This window comes from Globicephala melas, chromosome 20 (assembly GCF_963455315.2).
Source record: "Globicephala melas chromosome 20, mGloMel1.2, whole genome shotgun sequence".
Taxonomy (NCBI): domain Eukaryota; kingdom Metazoa; phylum Chordata; class Mammalia; order Artiodactyla; family Delphinidae; genus Globicephala; species Globicephala melas.
The window spans coordinates 26,527,723-26,551,755 of record NC_083333.1 but is presented as its reverse complement, the minus strand read 5'-3'; the positions used below and the strand labels follow the sequence as shown (position 1 = coordinate 26,551,755).

The window sequence follows — 24,033 nt, the reverse complement described above, 5'->3', positions numbered from 1 at the left end:
ATGGGCCCGTTTTTCTTAATCCTCAACCTGAGTGTGTCTATTGAACGTAGAATGGAGATGTGGAAGGAGATGTGGCGGAGGAGGTGAGGCACTGGGGACAGATGGTGACATTCTAAGATGCGATCGGGCGGTTCAGTGTGACTCAGGATGCAGTGGAAGTCACGGATGGTTAGAGGCAGAGGCACGATACAACTGATTGGAGGGAGAAACAGTATCTTCATAAGAAACCAACACAACCACAGTGAGGTACCATCCCACTGCAAAAACCGGAGTCTAGCAAGACAAGGTGTTAATACGAAGTCCCACCACTGCTGGTGGGCGTGTGAATTAGCAACTTGGTGCATATCAGGAAAACAGCTTGGCATTACCTCATAAGATTAACATTTGCACAACCTACAACCCAGCAGTTCCACCTTTAGTGCCTCCTCTAGAGATTCTCTCAGCCACATGTGCTAGAAGAGCCACATGAGACTGTTCTTAGCGGAGTGAGTTTTCCTGGGAGATCCTGGATCCCCAGCCCCATCAGTGTGCACTTCCCTCTAGCCTTTCTCCTGCGCTGGCTGGCTGAGCAGACTTCTTCTTAGCACCACCCTTGCAGCTGGTGTTCAGGACATACGCGCCTGTGCGCTGGGCCCCCTGAGCAGAGGCAAGGGGCTCCCTGACCTAGGAGGCCCATTCGGCAAAGTGGAGTAGAGAGAATTGGGAGGGTTCTGGGGGCCTAAGAGCCATAGGGAGGGGAGACTGTGGGATGGAAGCGTGAATGAGAGCATCAACTGCAAAACTTGGACAAGGCCAGGTGTGCCCTTCCTTCATCTATCCATCCTGCCATATATACATATATACAGTCATCCATCCCTCCATCCACCATGCCTCCTTCTCTCCATCCGTTCGTCCATCCATCCATCCCTGCCCTCATCCAATTACCCATCTATCCATCCATCTCTTCATTCATCCGTCCACTGAACAAACCCACCACCCGCCCTATTGGCATTTTTAAATTGCCTCAAACTAGCACTTCTCTCCTACCTCTTAGCCTTCGCATACTCTCTTTCCTCTGGACTATTACCACACCCACCCCACCCCCAACACACACACACACACACACACACACACACATGGCTGACACCTACCCTTTATTTATGTCTCTGCTTAAAAAAAGCCTCACCTCCCAGTCTAAAGTAGGTTCCCTTCATGTCGCCTCTCATTAAAAAAAAAAAAAAACCTGTTCCTTCTTCCTAACACTTGTCACAATATGTCCCTGAATTTCGTTGGGTTGGTTTTCTTATGCCTGTTCCCCTAACCAGACCATAAGCTCCACAAGGACAGGGACTGGGTCTTTCTTCAGCACCTTCTGCAGAGCCTGTCTGACCCATAGTAGGGACTCAATATAAGAGTCATTGCATGACGGCATTGGGTGAGTTTAGAGAGAACCTACTGTGTGCAGAGGAGGGGGCCTGATGTCTTATAAGGATTTGCTCATGAATGTAATTGAATAGAACTGCCTCTTGAAGCTTTCAATGTAGTAGAAAGAGATAAAGAATGTGCATGAAGAATTTTAACGCAGGGGATGAGTCATGGAAGAGGCGAGGAGGAAATGCAAAGGGAGAGCCGGGTTTGAACGCTGGCCGGCCCAGCCCTAACTGCTGGCTGGCCCAGCCCTAACTGCTGGCCGGCCCAGCCCTAACTGCACACGTTGGATAAGCCACTCTATCTCCATGAGTTTTAATTTCCTCACTGATGAAATGGAGCTAATAAAACCCGAGAGAGGAGGAAAAACACGATTACCATGAAATTGCTTTAAATTGTTCAAATATATCTTCAGAGCTCTGTGAAAAGTTTTTTAAATAGATAAAATTATTGTAAGAACTGAAATCAATGTGATTTATTGATGCAATTTTTTTATAGACAGAGCCAAGTAACAGAAATTAGTAAACAATTTAAAAATGTGTATTTAGGAAAGTTGAGCTTTGTCGTGTCATTATGCGGATGAAATGAGACAAGCTGTGTGAAGTCCACCTAGAAGGAAACCTGACGTAGGGTCAGTGACTATCTGGGTGGCATGCGATAATCTTTGTTGAAGAGGTTGATGTTTAAACTGTGAAAAATGTATAGGATTCCAGTATTTTAATACTATAAATATTAGACACAGTTTTTAGCACTTGACTATACTCTTCCTGTTTCTATGGCTACATAACAAATTACCCCCAAACATCATGGTGCACCACAGTCATTTATCATGCTCACAGATTCTGTGAGTCTGGACCAAGCACGGTGGGAACAGCTGGTCTCTGCTCTTTGATGACTGAGGTCTCAACTAGAAGACCCAAAGGCTGGGGGCTGAAATTATCTGAGGGCTCACATGTTCACTCACATGTCCAATGTTGATGCAGGCCATTCTCTGGGACCTCAGTTCCTCTGCACAAGAGCTGTTCCTTTGTCTGTGTGAGCTAGATTGAGCTTCCTTACAATATGGCAGCTGGATTCCAAGCAGCAGTGTCTGGAGAGCCAGGTGGAAGCCACATCCTTCTGATGACCCAGCCTTGAAAGTCACATAGCATCACTTCCAGCATATTCTACAAGTATAGTCACAAAACCCCCAGACTCAAGGGGGAGGGGTCTTAGCCCCCACCTCTCAGTGGCAGGAGATCATGTTGAATGGGAGATAAATAGTAAGGTAGCCATCGTTTTTTTTTTATTGAAGTATAGTTGATTTACAATGTTGTGTTAGTTTCAGGTGTACAACAAAGTGATTCAGTTATACATACATATATATATATATTATTTTTCAGATTCTTTTCCCTTATAGGTTATTACAAAACATTAAGTATAGTTCCCTGTGTTATACAGTAGGTCCTTGTTGTTTATCTATTTTCTATATAGTGTGTATAAATTAATATATATTTATTAAATTTATTAAATATATATTAATTATTAAATATAATTAATTAATTATTAATAATATATAATTAAATTAAAATATATATTAAATAAATTAATATATAAATATATTTTATATATAGTATGTATAAATTAATCCCAAATCCCTAATTTATCTCTCCCCCCTTTCCTCTTTGGTAACCATAAGTTTGTTTTCTGTGTCTGTGGGTCTATTTCTGTTTGTATATAAGTTCATTTGTATCATTTTTTTAAATGTAGACCATTCTTTTTTTTTTTTAATAAATTTTATTTATTTATTTAGGCTGTGTTGGGTCTTCGTTGCTGCGCGCGGGCTTTCTCTAGTTGTGGCGAGCAGGGGCTACTCTTGGTTGTGGTGCGCGGGCTTCTCATTGCGGTGGCCTCTCTTGTTGTGGAGCACGGGCTCTAGGCTCACACACTTCAGTAGTTGTGGTGCACGGGCTTATTTGCTCTGTGGCATGTGGATTCTTCCCAGACCAGGGATCGAACCTGTGTCCCCTGCAATGGCAGGCAGATTCTTAACGACTGCACCACCAGGGAAGCCCAGGGACATACTCTTCTTAACTCCAATTTACAGAAGAGGAAGTGAAAGCTCAGCGAAGTCAAAATTTTGCCCAAGGTCGTGCCTTATCAGTAACAGAAGTGGGATTTGAATTCAGGTCTCAGTGACTCCAAAGCCACCACCGTTACATTTACTGCTTGCCCAGTGAGGACAAGGTTGCCAACGTCAGGTTTCATTTCTTGAGACACTTACTTGACTAGATCCTCCCGGGATGCTATTGAATCGTGGTGCCCTGGTGAATCATGGCTTGCTCTGGTGGCGTTCCAGGCAGGGTCCCCCACACAAAGAAAGGCCCCGAGGTGAGAAGCGGGGTGTAAGTAATTCATTGTGGCGGGGGACGCAGGACGTGCTGTGGGCGATAGGACAAGAAAGGTTGGTTGGGGTCAAATTAGGCAGAGACCTTGAATCCAGGCGAGGGAATGTAGACTTTCCTGGGGCAATGAGGAGATACCAGAGGATCTGAGCAAGCCAGAAAAATTAATCGGGAGCAGTGCGGGAGATGGGGGAGGCCGATCCAGTGTAGGCATTGGCGTAGGGGCGGAGTCCGTGCAGCCAAGTGATGGGGCGAGCACGTGGGTGGGGCCTGGGAGAACAGAGGGGCCGTAGCGTGGGCAAGGAAGCACCACGAAAGGCTCCAAGCATCTGAGCCCAGGTGATCTGGGCAGGTGCAGGTGGGGCAGCTATTAGCAGAGCTGTGAAAGCAAGAAGGGAGGCTTGGCAGGGAGGTAAGAATTACCCAGCATTTCCTGTGGCAAGTTGGGTGTTGAGTGAGCAAATTTCTGGGCTTACCGTGTTCCCTAGGGATTCTGAGACCCACCAAAGTGTAAGAACCACTGGCTTCAGCCCAGCGGTACTTCTCGGCCTTTTTGGAACACCCTGAACGGCTCTAGAAACACCGATGTCTGGACCCCAGCCACCCCAAAAGGCTCTTACCTCTGAGAATATTAAAGGGGGTTCTAAGGGGCAGTCATGTTGGGGACTCCTGGCTGAAGGAGACGAGGAAGAGCAGTGGTCTTGGAGGGGTTAAGAAACAAATCAAAGCAGCAGGAGACCCATACGGCTTAGCACACGGCCCCCTTGATCCAGGAGGGAACAGGTGGGCAACGGGGACTCACAGCCAGTTTTCGGTGGTCTGAACCTTACTGCATGTGGGATTCTGATGGGAAGCCCACACCCCGTACCAGGGACATCAGAAGTTTGGGGATGAAACCCCAGCATTAGGTGCTTTTAACTCTTGACATGTTAACTCAGTGACATACAGCCAAGTTTGAGGGCAAACAGTACTTCTTACACTTGGATGTGGACACAGTTGACTGGGAGTCTTGTTAAAAGGCAGGTTCTGATTCAGCAGGTCTGGGGGGCTGGGCGGGCCTGAGGCTCTCCCTTTGTGGCAGGCACCCAGGTGGTGCCCATGTGCTGGCCCACGGACCACCCTTTGGGTAGCAAGGATGTGCATTCATTTTAAAGCATTCATTTGTGCTGTTGTGGCCATCAACACAAACACCCCTTCCCACACTCCACCCATCTCCAAGCCTCTGCTCTTAGAGTCAGAGCCCATCCAGATCCCAGCGGGCAGGTGGGCAGCCAGAACCTTCCCACCCGCATCTCCGCTGCTCCCCTCCAGGCTGACGGAACACCGGAGCTGGACCAACGGTCCCCTCTTTATCTGCCAACGGGGTAGGCATTCTTTGAAAGGAGCAACGTGGTGTTTGTATGCCACATCCATGCAGCCTCACACACTTCACCCAAGGGCACGGGAAACTGCTCCCCAGATGTGCCCTTCACCCCACACCTAAACCCCTGCCGCACTACAGGGCAGGGAAGGAGGGACAGCTCTGCCTGCCTCCAGACTCTGAGGTCCGAGTTCAAATCCTGCCTCCGCCCTGTTCCAGCCACGTGCCTTTGGACAAGTCAACGAGCCTGTTTCAGAAGTTCTAACGTTGTAAACTGTTTGAAATAATGACGCGTGTCTCGTGGTTGTTGGATGAATCCATTGCTTCAGGGACATAGGGATATAAATGGATACAAACCCCAGAAGTACAAAGCAGAGCGTGTCGTAGTGACGGATGGGGTGATGGGGCCCCGTGAGGTAGCCCGAGCATGGTGGCCGTGCTCCACGAGCATCCTGTCTGCCCCACAGCTTCCTTCCGCTGCCACCACTCCCAGCCCGGGAGCCAGGCAGTCTCGGCTGCCGACCTCCGGCCCCTGACCCCTCCATGTGCCCTTCCCTCCCGCAGACATGGGGAGCTTTGAGGAAAGTCAGAAGCACCAGAGCGTCTCCCACGGAGAAGCGGCCATCATCCGCGCCCCACGCATCGCCAGCTTCCCACGGCCGCAGGTGACTTGGTTCCGGGACGGCCGCAAGATCCCGCCCAGCAGCCGCATGTGAGCCTCCTTGGGGGGGCGGGGGGCTGGCCCCGGGAGAGGAAATGCGGGGCCACGTAGCGCCCCCAGATGCTGAGGACGGAGGGCCCTCCCTGCTCTGGGAGGGAGCCAGATGGGGGACGTCCCCGATGAGGGAAGTCTGGTTTCCAGGGACCTTTCTGGGAGAGTGCGGGAGGAGTCTTGGAACCATGACAGCTCCGTGGCCTCCCCGGGGAATCCCAGGCATTGCTCCACTCTCGGCTGGAGAATAATTCTGCCTCTAAGAGCGCTTAAAAAACCCGAGCTGGCACAGACAGAGGCTCTGTCACCGTGGTTACAGGCCCAGGGATCAGGGCACATGGGAGGGCGCTGGCATCTCCCCGGCAGGGTGTCTCCGCGGTGTGTGTGTGGCTGGGTGTCCACCGGTGTGCACGGCTGTGTGTGTTTTGGCTCCAGGGAGGAGGTGAGGCCAGGAGAGGCGGGAAGAGGAACACACGGTCCTTTCAGCACTCACAAGGGCCCCTCTGTGCTGCCCGGAAGGGGGTTGTGGCAGCCTGGCTTGTGGGCAGAGTGACAGAAGCAGCGCCTCCACAGAGGGCGAGGGGCAAAGCACGGGGCGCAGCGGCCCTCCTGAGCCCCCTGGGAGAGCCAGCCCAGGCTGTCCTCTTTAGGACCCGCACTCTCCCCTACACTCTACTCCCAGAAGAGAGGAAAGACCACCCTGGTCCCCATCCACTCGGGCCGCAGATCCATTGTGGGTGGAGCCCATTCTGGTCTCTGTAGGAAGCAGAAGCCGAGACGGACAGTTCTTTCCTCTGGGGAACATGAGGTCCAGTGAGAGAAGCGTGATCTTAAGAATATGATGATATCCTGGCAACGACAGTGCCTACTGTGTTCTCAGGCCTGGGCTAAGCACACCCGCCATCACCCTCTCCTCCAGGACAGACACGCACCTCCCAGGGAGAGATGCTCTGTCTCGTTCCCTTTTCCATCCCCAGATCCACCTCAAGAAATATTTGTCGAATGAATGACCCTCACAACAACCTTACAAAGTGGCTGATTTTACCCCCATTTTATAGACGGTAAAGTGAAGGCCCCCAGAGTTTAACTGCTTTGCTAGATCTCACGCAGCTGGTTCCAGGCTTGCCAACTCCAGAGTCAGGTCCTTAATTCTGCCTTATGTGGAAATTATATGAGAACAGGTACAAAGACATGGGAGCTAAAAAGGATAAAGTGATTGTACTTTTGGAGAATTGGTCCTGCTGATTCTCAACGTGGCTGCCCTCTGAGATGATCTGGGACCATTTAAAATATACTCATTTTCAGATTCTACCCTTCACACATTCTTATTTCATTGAAACGGGGTGTACCGAGGCCTTGGGAGTTTTAAAAGCTTCCCCGTGATTCCAGCATGCAGCCTCAATTGAGAGCCAGTGTCTAGAATGTATCTGTTACCGACAGACCCAATAGTGCTACGTAACAAGTGGTCCCAGTGGCCTGATGCAATAAGCCTGTATTTGTCATGTGAACCGGCAGATTGGTGAGCTTGGCCTGGCTCTCTCACTTGGCTGGGGCTGGCTGATGAGAATGCCTGGGTGACTCAATTCTGCCCCACGTGTCCCAGCCTCTAGCCAGTGGCCCCTAGCGTCTCCTCCTGGCAGTCTCAGAAGAAGCAAAACACAAGCTTCTGCTAATATCCCATTGGTCAAAGCAAGTCACATGGTAGAACTCAGCTCAAGAAGCCAGGAAACTGATTCTGCTCTTGAGTGAGAGGACTACAGGGTCACCTGGCGAAGGTGCTGCTGCAGAGCAGGTGATGATTGGGTATACACACACGCACACCTTCCTGGTCACGCCTACCCCCTCCCCACCTCCTCCAGTCATACCGAATGCACGAGAGAACACTGTGGGGATTTCATCTCAGCAATTACAGCAGATTAATATTCATAACCCAGAGGAAAGGTCCCTGGAAACAAATTCTCTGGTGTCTGTTTGCTGGAGATATGCATCTGATGAGCGCTGTCAGTCAGTGGGGTGCACAGGGTGCTGAAGGCGTGTGCTATCTACAGAGGACCGCTCTCCCTCCCAGGGCAGAAGTGGAGGTTAGTAACCCCTGGCCCGCTCCTTGATACTCATTGTTGAAAAGGAGACAAGATCCCCATCAAAGACACACGCTGGGGGCTTTGGGCAGCTTCTAGGGTGATTTATTTTATTCTTAATTAAATGATGAGTTGGGCTCCCGTGGAGCTGAGAAAAAAGGGCACACTTCATAGGAGTGGGAGATGGGAGGTGGGAGGGAGCTGGGCCCATCAAAGCAGCGGAAAAGACCTAGGAAATTGAAACCAGAGGAGTGTGGCTGGAAAATGCAACAAGCCCCCGCCTGAGAGTAGAGCCCTGATGTCCACGCCCTGCAAGAATTCCAGCGGCTTCCTTCAATGCGGGTGCCTCTGGGGGCAGTAGGCCGGAAGCCCTCCTGACAGCCACAAATAGCTTTGTGCACTTTGGAGGTGAGGGGCAGGGTCGTTCTAGAACCATCTCTCAAGGGGAAGATCATCCTGCAGCAGGCTGCTAGCCCAGGGACCTTCCTTAGCCTCCTGCTGAGGACAGAGGGACAGCAGGTCAAAAGGCCGCTGGCCCTTCCCCGGCTCTCTGCCTCCTGTTCGCTCCGCACTGGGAACTCGAACCCAGGCCCCGGGGTCCCGGACACAGTGCTTTCCTCTAGTTCCAGTCAAGGCCATGCTAGTTGCATCACAGACAGACCCCCAAATCCCAGGGGCTTAGCGCCAGAGAAGTTTATTTCCTGCCAACTGAAAGTCCCACCGAGGGCGAGGGATGGGAGGGGCACCCTCCTCCACAGCCAGGCTGGTGGGAGCTCCACCCTCATCCACACCGGGCTCCCAGTGGCCCCGCTGGTCCAAGCCCAGAAGCGGCGCACATCCTCCGTATCCCACTAGCTCAGCCAACTGCCCATCTTGGTGCAAGGGGGGCTGGGAAGGGTGACGCCTGGCTTCCCAAGATCTTCAATTCTCTGCAGGAGGGGAGCCAGAAACAGAGGTAGATGGTGACCATCTCTGCCACCTGGGTATGCCGTCCCCCCCGACCCAGGACAGGGTACCGACCACCACACGATCCACACATTCCATGTTGAACCCAACAAACTGTCGTGCGGGCTGTCTGGTGCGTGGGGGGACACTTTGCAGCATCCCTGACCGCTACCCACTAGTTACTAGTACAGCCCCACAGCTGGGATAACCAAGACTTGTCCAGGCATTGCCAGATGTCCCCTGGAAGGTGAAGCCACCCCTGATTGAGAACCACTGACCTAGAAGGATCCATCGTAATATAGACAAAATATAGGCAAAGGAGAGAAAGGGGATGGGAAGAGTCTGTATGGTCAAGGAGAGAAGGAAATGGAGGTGGGGGGCCTTCTCTGGAGGCCAGAAGAGGCGTTCAGGACAGACGGGTGTACTGGGGAGGGGGACCAGGCCATGCCCAGGGTGCCCACCTGCCAAAGATTTCATCTAGCTGGCTTCTACGTCACCAGGGCAGCGGCTGGGGAAGCTGGAGCCCAGGGGGTCCACGTGCACTGCTGCTTGTCGTGAGCCCTGACCTTGGACTGTGTGCCTGGAGAGGGCTGAGTGAGAGGGAGGGGACAGCCTCAGGCACCTGGAAACTAACAGAAGCAGCCTCAACCTCAGGGCTGGAAGGGGTCTTCACCCGCCTCTGCCTCCACCCCTTACACAGATGAGGAGACTGAGGCCCAGCAAGAAGGAGGCTGTGAGCTCCTTAGAGGCCAGAGCTCCACCCCAGAGCTGCCCCCCTGCCCTGGCACAGCCCAGCCTCCGTTTCACCAGCCCTCACCCACCCCGACAAGCTCCACTAAAGGACCAGGGCCCCTGCAGGAGAGTCCCACGTGAGGACATGGTCACCATCCCTGTCCCATTATGTCGATTTTAAAATATTTTAGCTGGCTCTGTCCTCACTCCCATCACCTCATTAGCTGGAGGTTAAAAGAGCTCTCCAGGGGAAAAGAAAACAAAAGAAAGGACATCATTAGGGTTCCCAGGAATTGGGGCAGGAGGGCTTTGTCTTCCTGCTTCCTGGAGCTCGGCAGGCAGCCTGAGACTCAGCACGCGAAGCCCCAAAACCAGGAGGAGAGACCTCAGCACAGCCTGGCTGGGAGAGACCAGGCTGGAGAGACTTTCGTGGGGGTGTTTATTTGAGAGCCCATTTAAAACTCTGTTACGTTCACCTAATGGGAAAATTTGAAAAGAATTCAACTGGATTTGTCCTTGTTAAACGAACATTAAGGATGTTTAACAGCTGTCTTGGGCACATCACATTAAAATCCAGAGAGAGACTTGACAAACTAGTGGTTTTGTTTGTCATCAGGAGGATGGGTGAGAGGAGGTGCCTGGCAGAGCCAGGGTGGGCATTGCTCCTGCACCCGCGTCCAGTGGGGTCCCCAAATTCCCGCCTGCAAAAGCCCTGCGCCCGGCCCGCGGACATGGGAGCCAAGGGGCTGCAGGATGGGATCCCAGCAGTGGGAACCAGGCTGGGAGCAAACAGCCCACGTCTACACCCCACTACCCGGCCCGTCTCCTTTTTCCCTCTCCACCAGTCCAGGTGGCCCCTCTTTTATAGATCAGATTTGGGGAGAAGTAAACGGATGCCCTAAGAGGGGGACGGGGGGGAGATGTGAACCCCAGAAGGCTGTGTTACAGGCAGACTGTAGCCTTTGAATCAACCTAAACAGATTCAGGATTAGGTTAAGGCAGTGATTCTGGAATGATCGTGTTCATTTCTAAATTCATTCTCGTCTCTCATCATTCATTCACTGATTCTGGTGAATGAATTTCTTTAGTTCTAGACACTCCTGGTGCAGAGATAACCCCACACAGCCATCCACGCTGTGACACAGGAAAGGGTAGAATTCCAGGGGAGCTCTGGCCCCTAACCAGGCCTGGGGGCGGGGAGTGGCAGAGAAGTGTCACCTAGACAGTTTCAGACCCCTGGGCATGTTCTGTATTGGGGTGTGATCCCCAGTGCTGGTGGAGTATTGGGATTCTCTGCAAACTAAACATGGCTGGAGTTCAGGCAGTAAGTGGTTCCAGGGGGCGGGCTGGAGAAGGGGGTCTTGGGGTGCCTGGCTTCACGTCCCCGCTCGCATCCCCAGATGCTCAGGCTTAGCAGGCCCAGCAGAGGCGTTCTTTTCCTCTCCCCAGAGCCATCACCCTGGAGAACGCCCTTGTCATCCTGTCAACGGTGGCTCCCGACGCAGGCCGCTACTACGCGCAAGCTGTTAATGACAAGAATGGGGATAACAAGACCAGCCAGCCCATCGCGCTCGCCGTGGAGAGTAAGTAAGCCGCAGGGCCCGGGACCGATGGTGCAGCCCGTCGTTAAATCTTGGGAATGGGGCTCCGGAGGGTCATTGGGAAGATGGAATGGCGGTGGAGGGGGGAGGCTGGGAAAGGGCGGGGGAGGCACCATCCCAAGGAGGAAGAGGCCCACCTGGGGGTGGGAGTGGGAGGTGGAGGCCGGGAGGGAGCTGAATTCCGGACCCCGTGCCCGTGACGAGTCTGAGACCCTAGCAGGATGGGGGGACACTTAGCTTGGCTGTTAGCTGGGCCCCTGGGAGCCCAGGGAGGGCGTGGGATATAGGAGAAAGTGTGTGCACTAGAGGATCACCACCACCCCTGGGGCTCAGGTGCTGGTGGGCTGAGCCCGCCAGGAGATGGGAAGCTCATTTTTAAAGAAATGTACTGACTGCCTCTACTCCGCTGGCCTGTAAAAAGCGCCACTTCTACTTGGAGCCAAGCCAAGTTCACCGATGGGAACACTTGCTGTCTGCCCAGGCTCCTGCCTAAAAGTGCCCCTGTGTCCATCCCCAGAGACCACCCCGCACCCTGGAAGAGAGAGGCAAGGCTCTCCCCAGTGGCAGAGCACAGAGGATAGCAAATGGAAAGGGTGACTCCTTGGGTGTCTTTGGCAAAGAAGTATTTGTCCAGCCAAGACTCAAGGCAGGTTTCCGATCGGTGATGGAGATGCTGGGGGTGTCCCACCCGGCCTGGTTCTCCCCGGCCTGCTCCCTCCATTCTCCATCCCTGGGATGGAGAGGTGGGTGGGGGGTCACAGAGTACGCGGGACAAGGCCAGAGCTTCCCGCAGCGGCCAAGCAGCTACACAGGCTGGGGGAGCCAGATGCTCACGTCCCTCCACATCTGCACAACTGCTGCTCCAAAAGCCAGCCTCATTTATCATCCGCGGTCCTGCTGGGACGACCCGCCAGCAGCGAGAGAAGGGTGTCCGCCAGCTCGGAACCTTCCCGTGTCCTTCCTCTGATCCCAGCCTCTGTCTTCAAGGGCCCAGAAAGCCCAGAACATTCCCCAGTCCCGACCTGCCCATTCCTGGACCTCCTGAGCACCAGCAGAAGCCCCTCCCATACGTGCAGTGACCCCCTCCCCCCAGACCACATTCCTGTCTGCCCAGAAAGAAACCTGGGTGCAGGGAGCAGAGTTCCAGTCTGGATACCGACCTATCAGGGTCACGGGTGTAACCTCTGACATTGACCTGGGCCAGGGTCTCAGTCTCGTCCCGGCAACCTGGGGCCTAGCCCATGACCTGGGGCTGCTGTTTCTATAGGAAAAGGAAGGTAACCGTCAGACGTCTGTCCCCATGTATTTTCCAGCGCTTAGAGAGGCTAATGGAATTGAATTGTTTAGTGGGAGGGATGCTCACGGTCCGAGTCAAGGCCAAGGATCTTCCTGGGTGACTCAGCTGACCCTGAGACCGTCCCCCAGCCCCTCCCCTGGCACCCTCCTCCTGGCGGGAATTGCACCAGCTGTTCTCCTGGCCAACTGGGCGGGCTCTTCACTCCCAGCTGCCTCCCCCAGCCCTCCGGCTGGCCCAAGAGAGGCAGGCAGGGTCCCTTGGGACCCCCATGTGTGCCCAAGCCTCACCCGCCGCACCCCTGTTGTCTGTTTCTCCCCCACCCCATCACCCCCCTCCACCTGCTCTCACGGTGATTTGTACTGGATTGAGAGCGAAATCAGCTGCTTATCAGCTAATTTCTCCTCCCACGAGTGACTGCACTTCAAATCCCAGTTACTGTCACTGACACAAATCCCCCAACTGCCGGCCTACCGGCCAGTTTCCTAGGAACAATTGCCTCTCCGCCCACCACCGGCTGCATCTCCCCTCACCTGTCTCGCCCAAGCTTCACCTCTCCCTCTGCTCTCCCCCCTCCCCCCTTCCTCCCTCCTCTGCTCAGGGCAGCTCAGCCTCTTAGCAGCCCTCAGGGGACATCCATGCTCTTCAGAAATGGAGAAGGAGAGAGCAATGACCAGGGACACCCCCCCACCCCGAGTTGCCCTCTGCCCAGGTGTCACCCAGGTGACCTCACACGGACTGTCACAGCTCTTGAAAAGTTCATACCTGGCTGATGGTCCCACTGGGTGGCAATCAGAGCTGCACTGTCCAATAGAATTGTAATATGAGGCACATATGTAATTTAAAACTTGCCACTGGCCTCACTTTTTCAGAAGGAAAAAGAAACTGGTGAAATTAATCTTATTATATTTTATTTACCCAACATATCCAAAATATTAGCGGTTGAACATACGATCGAGAAAATACTAATGAGACGCCTTACACTGGGTTTCCTTTTCTTACTAAGTCTTCAAAATCCGTGTGTATTTTGCACTTAAAGCACATCTCAATTTGGATGCTGGGTTTTCATCTGAAATACGTGATCTGTATTTAGATTTCATAAAATTTACAGCTGGAAAGGTGGGATCGTATGCCCAAGTTTTTCCACACATACAGTGTTCTAATCGGTTCTAATAACTGATTCAGGGATCCGCTTTTAATTAAATGTAAATTAGGTAAAATTAAATCCCATTGCGTCAAAGGGGCACCAGTCACGTTTCAAGAGCTCGTAGCCACCTGTGGTTCTCGCCCCACCCCTGCCCATGCTGGACAGGGTAGGTCTGCCCTGGGCCCGCGAGTGCCTGGAAGCCTGCCCGGCAGAGGGGAGCAGCTCGCCTCCCTGCTCCCCACCCACTTGACCCATGGCCCCGTCACGTGGTCCCCGAGCCACAGTTTCCTCGCCTGTGGCAAAGTGTAGTTGGGAAGAGGATTCGATGAGATGACTCGGGGAGAATGGACCAGAGTGGGTGTCCCCCGTCGCGCCTGTTATCAAAATCGTCCTGGGGCAGCGAGACCCAACTTTGCCCCCATGTGGGGAGCCCCTAAGCTTCCTCGTGCCCCAGGACCCCGTCCACATCGCGAGCTCATGCGGAAGATGCCCGTCCTTGCTCTGGTTTGCATGTGGTTTTCTTGCCTGATCTTTAGGGCCCCATTCACCCCGCTGTCCAGAGCAGTGCCTGAGCATGGCCAGGCTGTCCCCATCCCCCTGGCTGGCCCTCCCGAGACCCTGAGTCAGTACAGGCCTCCCTGCAGGGAGCGCCTGCTAGAAAGGTGCGTCCTGCCGAGGGTGGGTCCACCCGAGCGGTCCCCCTCTGCCTCCACACCACACCAACAGCCTCCCTTTCCGCCGCCCCACGTGCTGGGCACCAGCCGGCACTCTGGTGCTCCATCGTTACAGCAAACCCTGGAGGCAGTCTGTCATTCCCCACCACGAGTTACAAAAGCGGAGGAAACAGGCCTACGAGGTGAAGCAATTTACTTCCCGGCGACATTCACTAATGATGCACAAACCCGAGAATGGAACCGTGTTTCCCTGGCTGCCGAGCTCACCTCGTTAGCAGCTCCCCAGACGTCCCAGAGGCAAACAGATCTCCCTCTTGGCCACTGCCGCCCCCTGAGAGGCACCTCGAGACTTTTCAGAAGTTACCCCACCCCAGTCTTTACCTCCCAGTCATGGCTGCCACCGGCTCCCCTGCTTTCTCCAGCCCCTGCCACTGGTGACCTCCTGGTTGCAAACCCACTTCCTGCATCCTGATTCTCTCCACTGACCCTCCTCTTGGCACCCCGTAACCTGAGCTTCCTCAGCCCTACGTGTCTCCCCCTGTTCTCCCGTCTCCTGCTTCCTTCTCCCCTGATGTGAACTAGCTGACGCCTGGTTCTCTGCCCTTTGTGCCTCCCACTCCCCCACCCCTGGTCCCCGGGGTCCCCTTCGCCCCACCCTCCTGTCCTCTCCAGGCGCGTCACCCCCCGGGGCTCCTGCCTCGTGTTCTTGAATGTCCCCCCTTGAGTACCTTCATTCCGACATCCCACCGCCATCTCCACCCTAGGGTGACAAAATCCCAACCCATCTCCCTTCTTTGAAAACCTGTTCCTCTTGGGCTTAACTTTTCTCTGTAAAGGGGGCCCCAGGTCCAGGCATCTTTTCCTCGTGTCTGTCGACCCCTCCGTGTAATGTGCCCACCTAGGGCTGACTTCCAGCCCATAGCCCAGCTTGGAAATTCTCAGTAATCTGGCCCTGACCCAAATTCTCCCAGTCAGATCTACTCCCCCTAGCAGGGATGGAAAATGGGATTCACCTCATCGGCCAGCTCTGATCCATTGTTGGTGCTTTGTTAAGAAGGATTCTGAGGACACCTCTGGGCTCAGGCAAGAAAAGCACTGACCAATCAGGAGAGTGGGCTGGGGACGGGGCAGCATGTGGGCCAGGATCCGTCACGTCTGCTCTGGGGCTCTCCCCTCTCATCCATCCCAGTGCTCTGAGGCCACCCCGGCGTCGCGCCTACATTTACCTCCAGCTCCCCCCATTCAGCTCACCTTCACTCACACAGCGCTTCTGTTCTGGCATGTTCTTCTTCCTCTGGCTTCTCTGAGTTCCACTCAAGTTCCCCCATCTCCTGTGAGTCCCCAGGGAGCACTTGAGGCTTTGCCTGATCTCCTGTAGCCCTGAACACGTGTGTCCTCCTTCCCTCGGTCAAGAGGCCCCTGAGAGTCCATGACTTCCCCTCCTGGTAGCCTCTGGCTCCATCACTTGGTCCAGGCTGGGTTGGGGGTGGAGGGAAGAAGCAAGGAAACATCCCCCCACCCACGCTCAGGCAGACAAGTCCCCAGAGGAGGGACCGTCATCTATTGAGGACCTACTGTGTGCCAGGGACTCTGCGCTCACCCCAGAGCAGCTTAGCCGTGCCCCCCCCAGGACCCTCCTTCCAACACCCGTCATGTGCATCTTTAATCTCTTAGCCGTCCTAGCGCAGATCTGACTTCTTCCCAGACTGCACGCCATGAGGACAGACCCCCCCACCCATCTCACTCAGCAGGGAATCCCTGGTGCCTGGTACACAGTCTGGCTCACACAGAGCCCTTACCCAGAAAAGATTTGTCGAGTCGGGAGCTGGTCCCACACAACCCTGAGAGGCGGTGATTCTACCCCCTTTCTGCAGCTGAGAAAAACTGAGAGACTCGGGGGATGAGGTGACCAGCCGGAGTCACGCCCAGGACGCCTGGGGCAGAGCAAGAGTTTGGGCCAGGTCTTCCTGACCGCCAGGCCCTCCTTCACTGCATCCGGGGCCCCTTCCCTCGTACCCTGCAAGCAGCCACCTGGATCTGGGCAGGACAGGGTCCCTGGGTGGGTGTCAGTCACCCCTTTAACCTCCTAGAGCCAACAAGGCAGCCCTGAGGTGGGGGGGCAGCCCTGCTATTTTTAAACTCCGAGGGCTCTGTTTACCCATGACGCCGTGGGGCTCTAACTGTCTGTCTTCTCCTCGTGCGCCCGTAGTCTGGGCCTCCGTAGCTGCGCACCGCGGCGTGCGGTAGACAGCGTGGGGCACACGTTTATGGACTCAGCGACGTCAGCAGCTTTCAGTCCAGTCGCTCTTTATGGCGCCTACATGAGGCTCTTATATTGTTGCAGTCATTTTGGTTTATAAGCTTCCTTTCTTCCCCCCTTCATTTTAGTTTATTGTTTACATTTTATTCCCAGCAAGGCCTGGAGGCCCGGCAGGAAAACCCTTCCCGGGGCTGACTGGGGTGGACTGACGTCCCCATAAAGCATGTCCTGTTGCTGTGGCCTGGGGGGCTGTGTGTTTCATTATGGCCTGCACCTCCAGAGCCTCCCGGTTAGGGGCCACCTGGATGGGTTTGTTGTGAGAGCAAGTCCTTGGTGGCTGTATTTCTGGGAGCCATAGAGCAGGTGTACAGAGAATATTGGAGTTTCTGCCAGTATTGGGCCTGTGCTGACCCACAAAGTTAAGAACCTGGCCACTTCTTAAAGAGCTCAAAAAATATAACAAAGGAAATGCTCCTGCCTCTGTTAGGAGAGTTTGGGGTGTTTTGGGGTGTTTTGCTTTAATAAAGCCCAGTCATGATAAGTTCTCTTTCATTTTAATCGTCGACCCTGGAAGTTATACAACGATAGCTCCAGTCCCATGCGTTCGTTCACCTAACAGATGTATTTGAGCACCTACTGTGTGCTGTGTGGCATGGTTCTGGAAGTGGGGGCAAACAGGACTGTCTTGACTCAGGCTGCCGTAACAGAATACCACAGACGGTGGGGCTCAAACACAGGCATTTACTTGTCATAGTTCTGGAAGTCCAAGATGAAGGTACCAACATGGTTGGTTTTGGCTGAAGGCTCTCTTCCCTGGCTTGCAGACGGCTGCCTTCTTACTGTGTCCTCACATGGCAGAGAGAGAGCTCTGGGGCCTTTTCCTCATCTTACCAAGGCACTAACCCTGTTGGATTAGGGCCCCACCCATATAACCTTATTTAACCCAATTACCTCTTAAAGACCCCACCCCAAACACAGGGGAGTTAGGGCTTCAACATATGAATGGGGGTGGGGGTGGGGACAATTCAGTCCAAAGCAAAAACAAATGAGGTTCCTGCCTCATAGAATGTATTAATTTCCTAAGGGCCACAAACTGGGTGACCTATCACAACAGAAATTTACTCTCGCATAGAAGTCTGAAATCAAGGTGTCGGCGTGCCCATGCTCTCTCTGACAGGTGTAAGGGAGGGTCCTTTCCTGCCTCTCCAAGCCTGTGGCAGTTGCGGACAATCCTTGATGTTCCTCGGCTTATAATTCATTACTGCAGTCTCTGCCTCTGTCTTCACCTGGCCGTCTCCCCTGTGGGTCTGTGTGTAAATTTCCCTCTTCTTATAAGGACACATCATATTGGACTTCGGGCCCACCCTGATGCAGTAGGACTGCATCTTAACTTGATTGCACTTGCAAAGACCCTATTTTCAAATAAGGTGACATTCACAGCTGCCATGGACTTGGATTTGGGGGACAGTGTTCAGCCAACTACAGGGAGTTTGCATTCTGGTAGAAGAGGTGGCAAATGAAGCAGTAAGCCAACAAGATAAATGCAGGTGGAGGGAAGGATTTTGAAGACAAAAAACCAGGACGGGGGGATGGGGACGAGGGAGTGGCTGCATTGCCCGAGGAGCGGGAGAGGTCTTGAGGTCTCCAGTGCACTCTCCCTGGACACTGTGTGGAGACCCATCAGCAGAGGAGGTGGAAGGGACCCCGGGGTCCGTATCTGGAGGTTCGGCTCTGGGGCTGCTGGGGCGTCTGCCCCATGGCCACCTGCCCCCCCTCCGTGAGGACAAAGGTCTCCCGTGGCATCCCTCTAAAGGGGGGTGGGATTTCCGGCCTCTGTTCCCAGCTGACACCTGTCCTCTCTCCAGATGTAGGGGGCCCCGCAGACCCCATCGCTCCAACCATCATCATTCCTCCCAAGAACACCAGCGTGGTGACCGGGACCTCGGAGGTGACCATGGAGTGCGTGGCCAATGCCAGGTGGGCAGTGCCCCTTCCCCACTTTAACTCCAGCGAGCGCTCCTGACCTGTGGGCTTGGAGGAGACCAGTCGGAATTCAGACAGGCCCAGAAGTGTCACGTGAGGACCCATGAAAGAAGATGGGGTATTTAGCCTAGAGGAGGGGTGATAGGTGGGCCGTCACAGAGCCCTCGGATGCAAGCAGGGCCCGCCCGAGAGGAGAGCCCACGCCTCGAGGCGTGGCAGCAGTTACGGGCCAGCAGATCCCAGCCCAGGATATTTGGGGCTGGTGGGGGATCCACTCATACTTCCAACATTCAGAGCAGCCTGGAGATGGGTGGCTCACCTCTGCCAGCAGTGCCCTCCTCGCGTGCAGGCATGGGCAAGAGGAAAGCTGTGCTAGGAGACAGGTCACGTGATGGACTTTGCAGGAGGGTAGACCTGGGGTCAGGTGCAAATGCGGCCCCTTCTCAGCCGTGTACGACCCTCACTTCTCTCCCTTGGTCGTGTGTGGGCACTGTGCTACATGCCCTCCCACAAAACCTCCTTTCTTCCAACAGCTACCCACGTAGGTGTCACTACTCTGAAGCCCAGAGAGGGCAAGCAACCTACCCAAGGTCACCCAGCTGACCGATAGCAGAGTTGCAATACAACAAGCCACCACCCCTCGGGCCCATGCTCACTGCCAGCCTCTGGGCCTTAGTGTCCTCAGCTATAACATGGGAAATGATGCAGCACTTACCTCAGCAGTGAGGCATGCAGGTAGAATGCTGGAGCCAGCCCGACCTGACACCTCCTAAGTGCTCCAGAAAGATGATCCAATGTGATGGAGTGAGCAGTTAGACCAGTGACCCCAAGGTCACCCCCAGCTGAAGTTTCCAGGACAGCGTGTCTCTGTAGCAGTGCTTCTAAAAGTACGCTTCTCAGGGACTTCCCTGGTGATCCAGTGGTAAAGAATCCGCCTTCCAGGGCAGGGGACACAGGTTCGATCCCTGGTCGGGGAACTAAGATTCCCACATGCCGTGCGGCAAGTAAGCTCGTGCACCACAACTACTGAGCACGCGCGCCACAACTAGAGAGAGAAAACCCACATGCCACAACTAGAGAGAAGCCGGCGCGCCACAACGAAAGAGCCCACGTGCCGCAACTAAGACCCAACGCAGCCAAAAAAAATTTTTTAATACATAAAAGTACATTTCTCAGAACCCAAGTTTCTCACAAGTAGGGGAAAGGCCGCCAGGATGCAACAGAGCACGTTAAGGGAGCAGAGAAGAACCTACATAACACCATTCAGGCCAGGCTGCCCAAACTCACTCTACCATGAAACCCCTTTTTCATGGGACCCCTCTGAGCCCCCGGGGAGCTAGCACGGACCCCACTTTGGCAGATCCGCCCTTAGGGATCCATCAGGTGTTAAACAGGAGAGCCGAGCCAACCCCAGCTCAGGGGTCCTTGGGGAGCCGGGGTCAGTGATGGAGGAAAGGAGGCCCAGCTCACACCCTCAGCCCTCTCTCAGAGTTGGGGGTGCGTGTGTCCACCTGCCTGCCTTTGTTTCCCCATCTCCAAACTTTGGGTGCTTCCCTCCCATTTCAACTTGTCACTTTCGCTCACCTTTCACACTTTCCTACCCACTGACTTCTATGGGATGGGGCACGGCACGCGGAGCAGAGCAGAAGAAAGGGAGATGTGTGGAAAGGACGCTTCTCTGCTCTCGAAAGCCCCCGAGCACGAGTTACCCCCGGGACCGGGTCCTGTGTGAACCCATCCACCCTCGCCACAACCCCCGGGTGGGCACGGTTGCCCCCATTTCACAGACAAGGAAACTGAGGCCCAGAGCACTGGAGGAGCCGCGCCAAACAACGGCTTCACCTAGAAAGTGTCAGGGGCGTGGGCAAACCCAGGCAGCCTGGCCCCGGACCTGCAGTCCTTACCATGCCCTGCCCTGCCTCTCGGGCCTCTGAAGTCTCTGTGGCTGATGGCCTGCCTCCCTCGCACCCCCCCCCCACCCAGGCCCCTGATCAAGCTGCACATCACTTGGAAGAAGGATGGGGTGCTGCTGTCCAGCGGCATCAGCGACTACAACCGCCGGCTCACCATCCCCAACCCTACGGGCAGCGACGCCGGTTACTACGAGTGTGAGGCCATCCTTCGCGGCAGCAGTGCCGCCTCTGTCGTCCGTGGCGCCTACCTGTCTGTGCTGGGTGAGACGGGGTGGGGCTGCTGGGGTCCCCCAAGCATGGCTGGGGCCTACTTAAGGGTGACCCCCCAAACGGTGGCCATACCAACAGGAGCACAGCTCTGACACCCCCCCCGTCCCCCCTCCTGCAGAACCACCTCAGTTTGTCAAGGAGCCAGAGAGACACATCACAGCAGAGATGGAGAAAGTGGTGGACGTCCCCTGTCGGGCCAAAGGTAACGCGGTGGTGTGGATGGAGGGGGACAGGGACCCCCGGACCTTCAGCCGCTCCTGTCCCTGACATGAACTTTTCTAAATTCTCATCCTTCTCATCACTGAGCAGAGAGTCAGTCTGGCTGTAGGCAGACACCCCAGGAAACAACAGGCCAAATTACCATAATCTCAGAGCTGGAAATCAACCCCCTGTTACCATAACTTGAAGGTTACAAATGAATCCAAATTACCGTAATTTCAGGATAGGTGACAGACCTAAATTGCCCATAATCTGAGAGTCGTAGACAATGCCAAATTATCGTTATGTCAGAACTGAGTGCATCTCTGCCTGGTGTCTGGGCCATTTTGCTTCACCTCCTCCCACCATTTTTACTTAACCCCGCCTTGTCAGAATTCTTGCAGACTTTCTACTTTTCCCATCCCCACCCCCCCCTTCAGGTTCCACTGAGCTCAAAGGCACCCCGAAACCAGGGTGAAATCTGGGATGATGGGATGATAGGGGAGAGCGTGCATGACGGGACAGGGTCTGACATTGAACAGAGAGGAGAATGTAGCCCAGGCAGGAGAGAGGGTCCAGTGGAGGGGGAGGGGGGATACTGACCCCGGTTCTGAGACCACACCAGGGGAAGACAGAGATCCGTTCATTTACTGAACAAAGGTTTTGGAGGGCTTATCATGTGCCGATACTGTTCTCGGGGCTGGAGAGACACAGGCTGAACCAAACAGCCCAATCCCCACTCTTACAGAACTTACGTTCTCATGAGGAAGGTAGACAAACCAATAAGCAAATAAAGAGAGCGTGTTTCACTTCATCTAAAATGCCATGGGTTGTAAGATGCCCCATTATTTCATGTGCCTCTAAGAAAGAAAAGGGACTGCCAATTAAATTATGACATGCTGTCGATTGTAAGACACGTCCTGATTTGAGACGTTACAATGTGAAAGAAGGCTCTGCTTGGACTGGATGAACTATTAGAGGACGTCAGGGTTGAAAAGTGCTGGGAAGGAAAAACAAGTAGGCTGAGGGGGCTCGGAGCCACGGGGTGGTCTTTCGAACGGGGTTTGGGGACCTTTTCTGTAGAAGTCACATTTGAGCAGAGACGCAGTGGGAGAGGTGAGAGGGCCAGGGGATACCTATGGGAAGAGCATGCCAGGCTGGGGACATAGCTTGGGGAAGGCTGAGGCGTAAGGGGAGCCCCATTCACCTCCCTGTGCGACCCGGTAGGAGGGGGCTTCCGAAGGAACGCTGATCCCATCCGCCTGCCCCTTGACACAGGGTTCTCTGGTCACCTGGGTTTGTGAAAGCCCAGTTGGAGGTTCCCAGAGCACACAAAAGACTCTGCTAAATATTGCAGAAAAAATATAGCTTGTCCAGTTCAGCCTTTCCAAGCTAAACTAACCCCAGAATCTCTTAAATTTTCCTGGAATGCCTACTCGATGAGAATTTGAGAACTGTCCCACTGAGAAAATCTTTCCCCGCTCCCAAGACCAACAGTGGCACCTCTGAGAAGGTTCTAGAAACCAAGACACCCCAGGGACACCCCGCCCCCCCTCTGAGGACTTGCTGCCTCAGCCTCTACCTGGGCATCCCTCAGGGGCGGCTGACGGTGGGCGCTCATCTCCCACAGGTGTGCCGCCACCCTCCATCACCTGGTACAAGGACTCGGCCGTGGTGGAGGTGGGGAGGCTAAGCCGCTTCCGGCAGCGAAGCGACGGGGGCCTGCAGATCAGCGGGCTAGTGCCCGACGACACCGGCATGTTCCAGTGCTTCGCCCGCAACGCGGCCGGCGAGGTGCAGACCTCCACCTACCTGGCCGTCACCAGTGAGTCGACCTTTCCTGTCCTGCACGAGCCCCTCCCGCCCAGGACGCAGCTTTCCTCCAAGCCAGGGGCCTCTTGAGAACAGGATGCTGTGCGGTGCAGAGACAGGATCCCAGAAGGCTGTCCCCCGGGGCCGGGTGGCTCTGGCCAGTGACACCTGCTGCTTCTGCAGCCAGCACCGTTTTTTCTTTTACAAACCAGAGCCTCGATTTCACATTTGATGAAGGATGAATCCCATTTACCTTGTCATGGAGGGTGTCAGCTGCCCTTGGGGGTCCTCAGTTTCCCCTAAATGGAGACTTGAGAATCAAGGCAGGGTGGGGACAGGTGTCACCTGGGTCCTTCCACGGGGCAGGTGGTAAGGGGAGCCCCTCGTGGGCCTCCCGGGCTTCTTCCCAATGCTGGGGCCCTGTCAGGACACCTGCATCCTTCCCTGCAGAGGGACCCACATCAGCCAGCGGGAGTGGCAGGGCAGAACAAGGACCTGGGGCGTGCCTAAGAGGCCCCACTGTCTCCCTTCGCAGGCATCGCCCCCAACATCACCAGGGGCCCCCTGGACAGCACGGTGATTGACGGCATGTCAGTGGTGCTGGCTTGTGAGACTTCGGGGGCACCCCGGCCGGCCATCACTTGGCAGAAAGGTAGCTGAGACAGATCTGCTTTGGAGGGTGTGGCCACGTGACAAAGTCTAGGGCAGTCCTCAGGGCTCAGTTCTGGAGCCAGCCGGGTGGGGTTTCCTATGTACAGTTGGGAAGGTTGTGCACTGTACAACCCAAGACGGTTTCTTTCACACGACGGTAGGTACCACGTGCCACCCTGCCGGGTTCAAGGCTCAGCTCTGCCTCTTGTGAGGCCTGTGACCTTGGAGCCTCAAGGTTCCCATCTGTAAAATGGGGACAGTAGGACGCATACCTGGGAGTGGCATGAAAACTAGACGAGAGGATGCTCACGCAGGGCCTGCTCTGTGCCTGGGAAGTAGGGAGGCCCAAACAAGGATGGCTGATGTAACAGCCCGGTGAAGGTTGTTCGTACAGGTAGGAGGCCATCCCCGCTCCGCAGGCAGCTTGCGGGGCTCCCGACACCTGAGCCACCAAAGCCCAAGCCGTCTACCTAGGTCCACCCGCCCCGCGTGACTCCTCCACACTCTGCATTGTACACTCACCTTCACAGCCCTCCCCGGGGACACACACACATGTACACACACACACACACAGTCACTCACTCACACCCCCCAGGCCTCTGCTCAGATGAA

At 54.7% G+C, this 24,033-nt stretch overlaps 1 protein-coding gene across 3 annotated transcripts in view; it reads left to right on the top strand.

Moving 5' to 3' along the window:
- The window catches only part of SDK2 (sidekick cell adhesion molecule 2), a 264,077-nt gene that overhangs the window by 160,579 nt on the left and 79,465 nt on the right, over positions 1 to 24,033 (top strand). For 2 of the 3 annotated variants that reach the window (XM_030838094.2, XM_030838093.2), the window contains exons 4-10: positions 5,716 to 5,863; positions 11,068 to 11,201; positions 18,460 to 18,571; positions 20,561 to 20,751; positions 20,879 to 20,962; positions 22,589 to 22,783; positions 23,306 to 23,422. In XM_030838094.2, coding sequence (XP_030693954.2) covers positions 5,716 to 5,863; positions 11,068 to 11,201; positions 18,460 to 18,571; positions 20,561 to 20,751; positions 20,879 to 20,962; positions 22,589 to 22,783; positions 23,306 to 23,422 — 981 coding nt within the window. The remainder of the gene's footprint in view (positions 1 to 5,715; positions 5,864 to 11,067; positions 11,202 to 18,459; positions 18,572 to 20,560; positions 20,752 to 20,878; positions 20,963 to 22,588; positions 22,784 to 23,305; positions 23,423 to 24,033) is intronic. The other variant, XM_060290211.1, reaches the window with a different exon arrangement.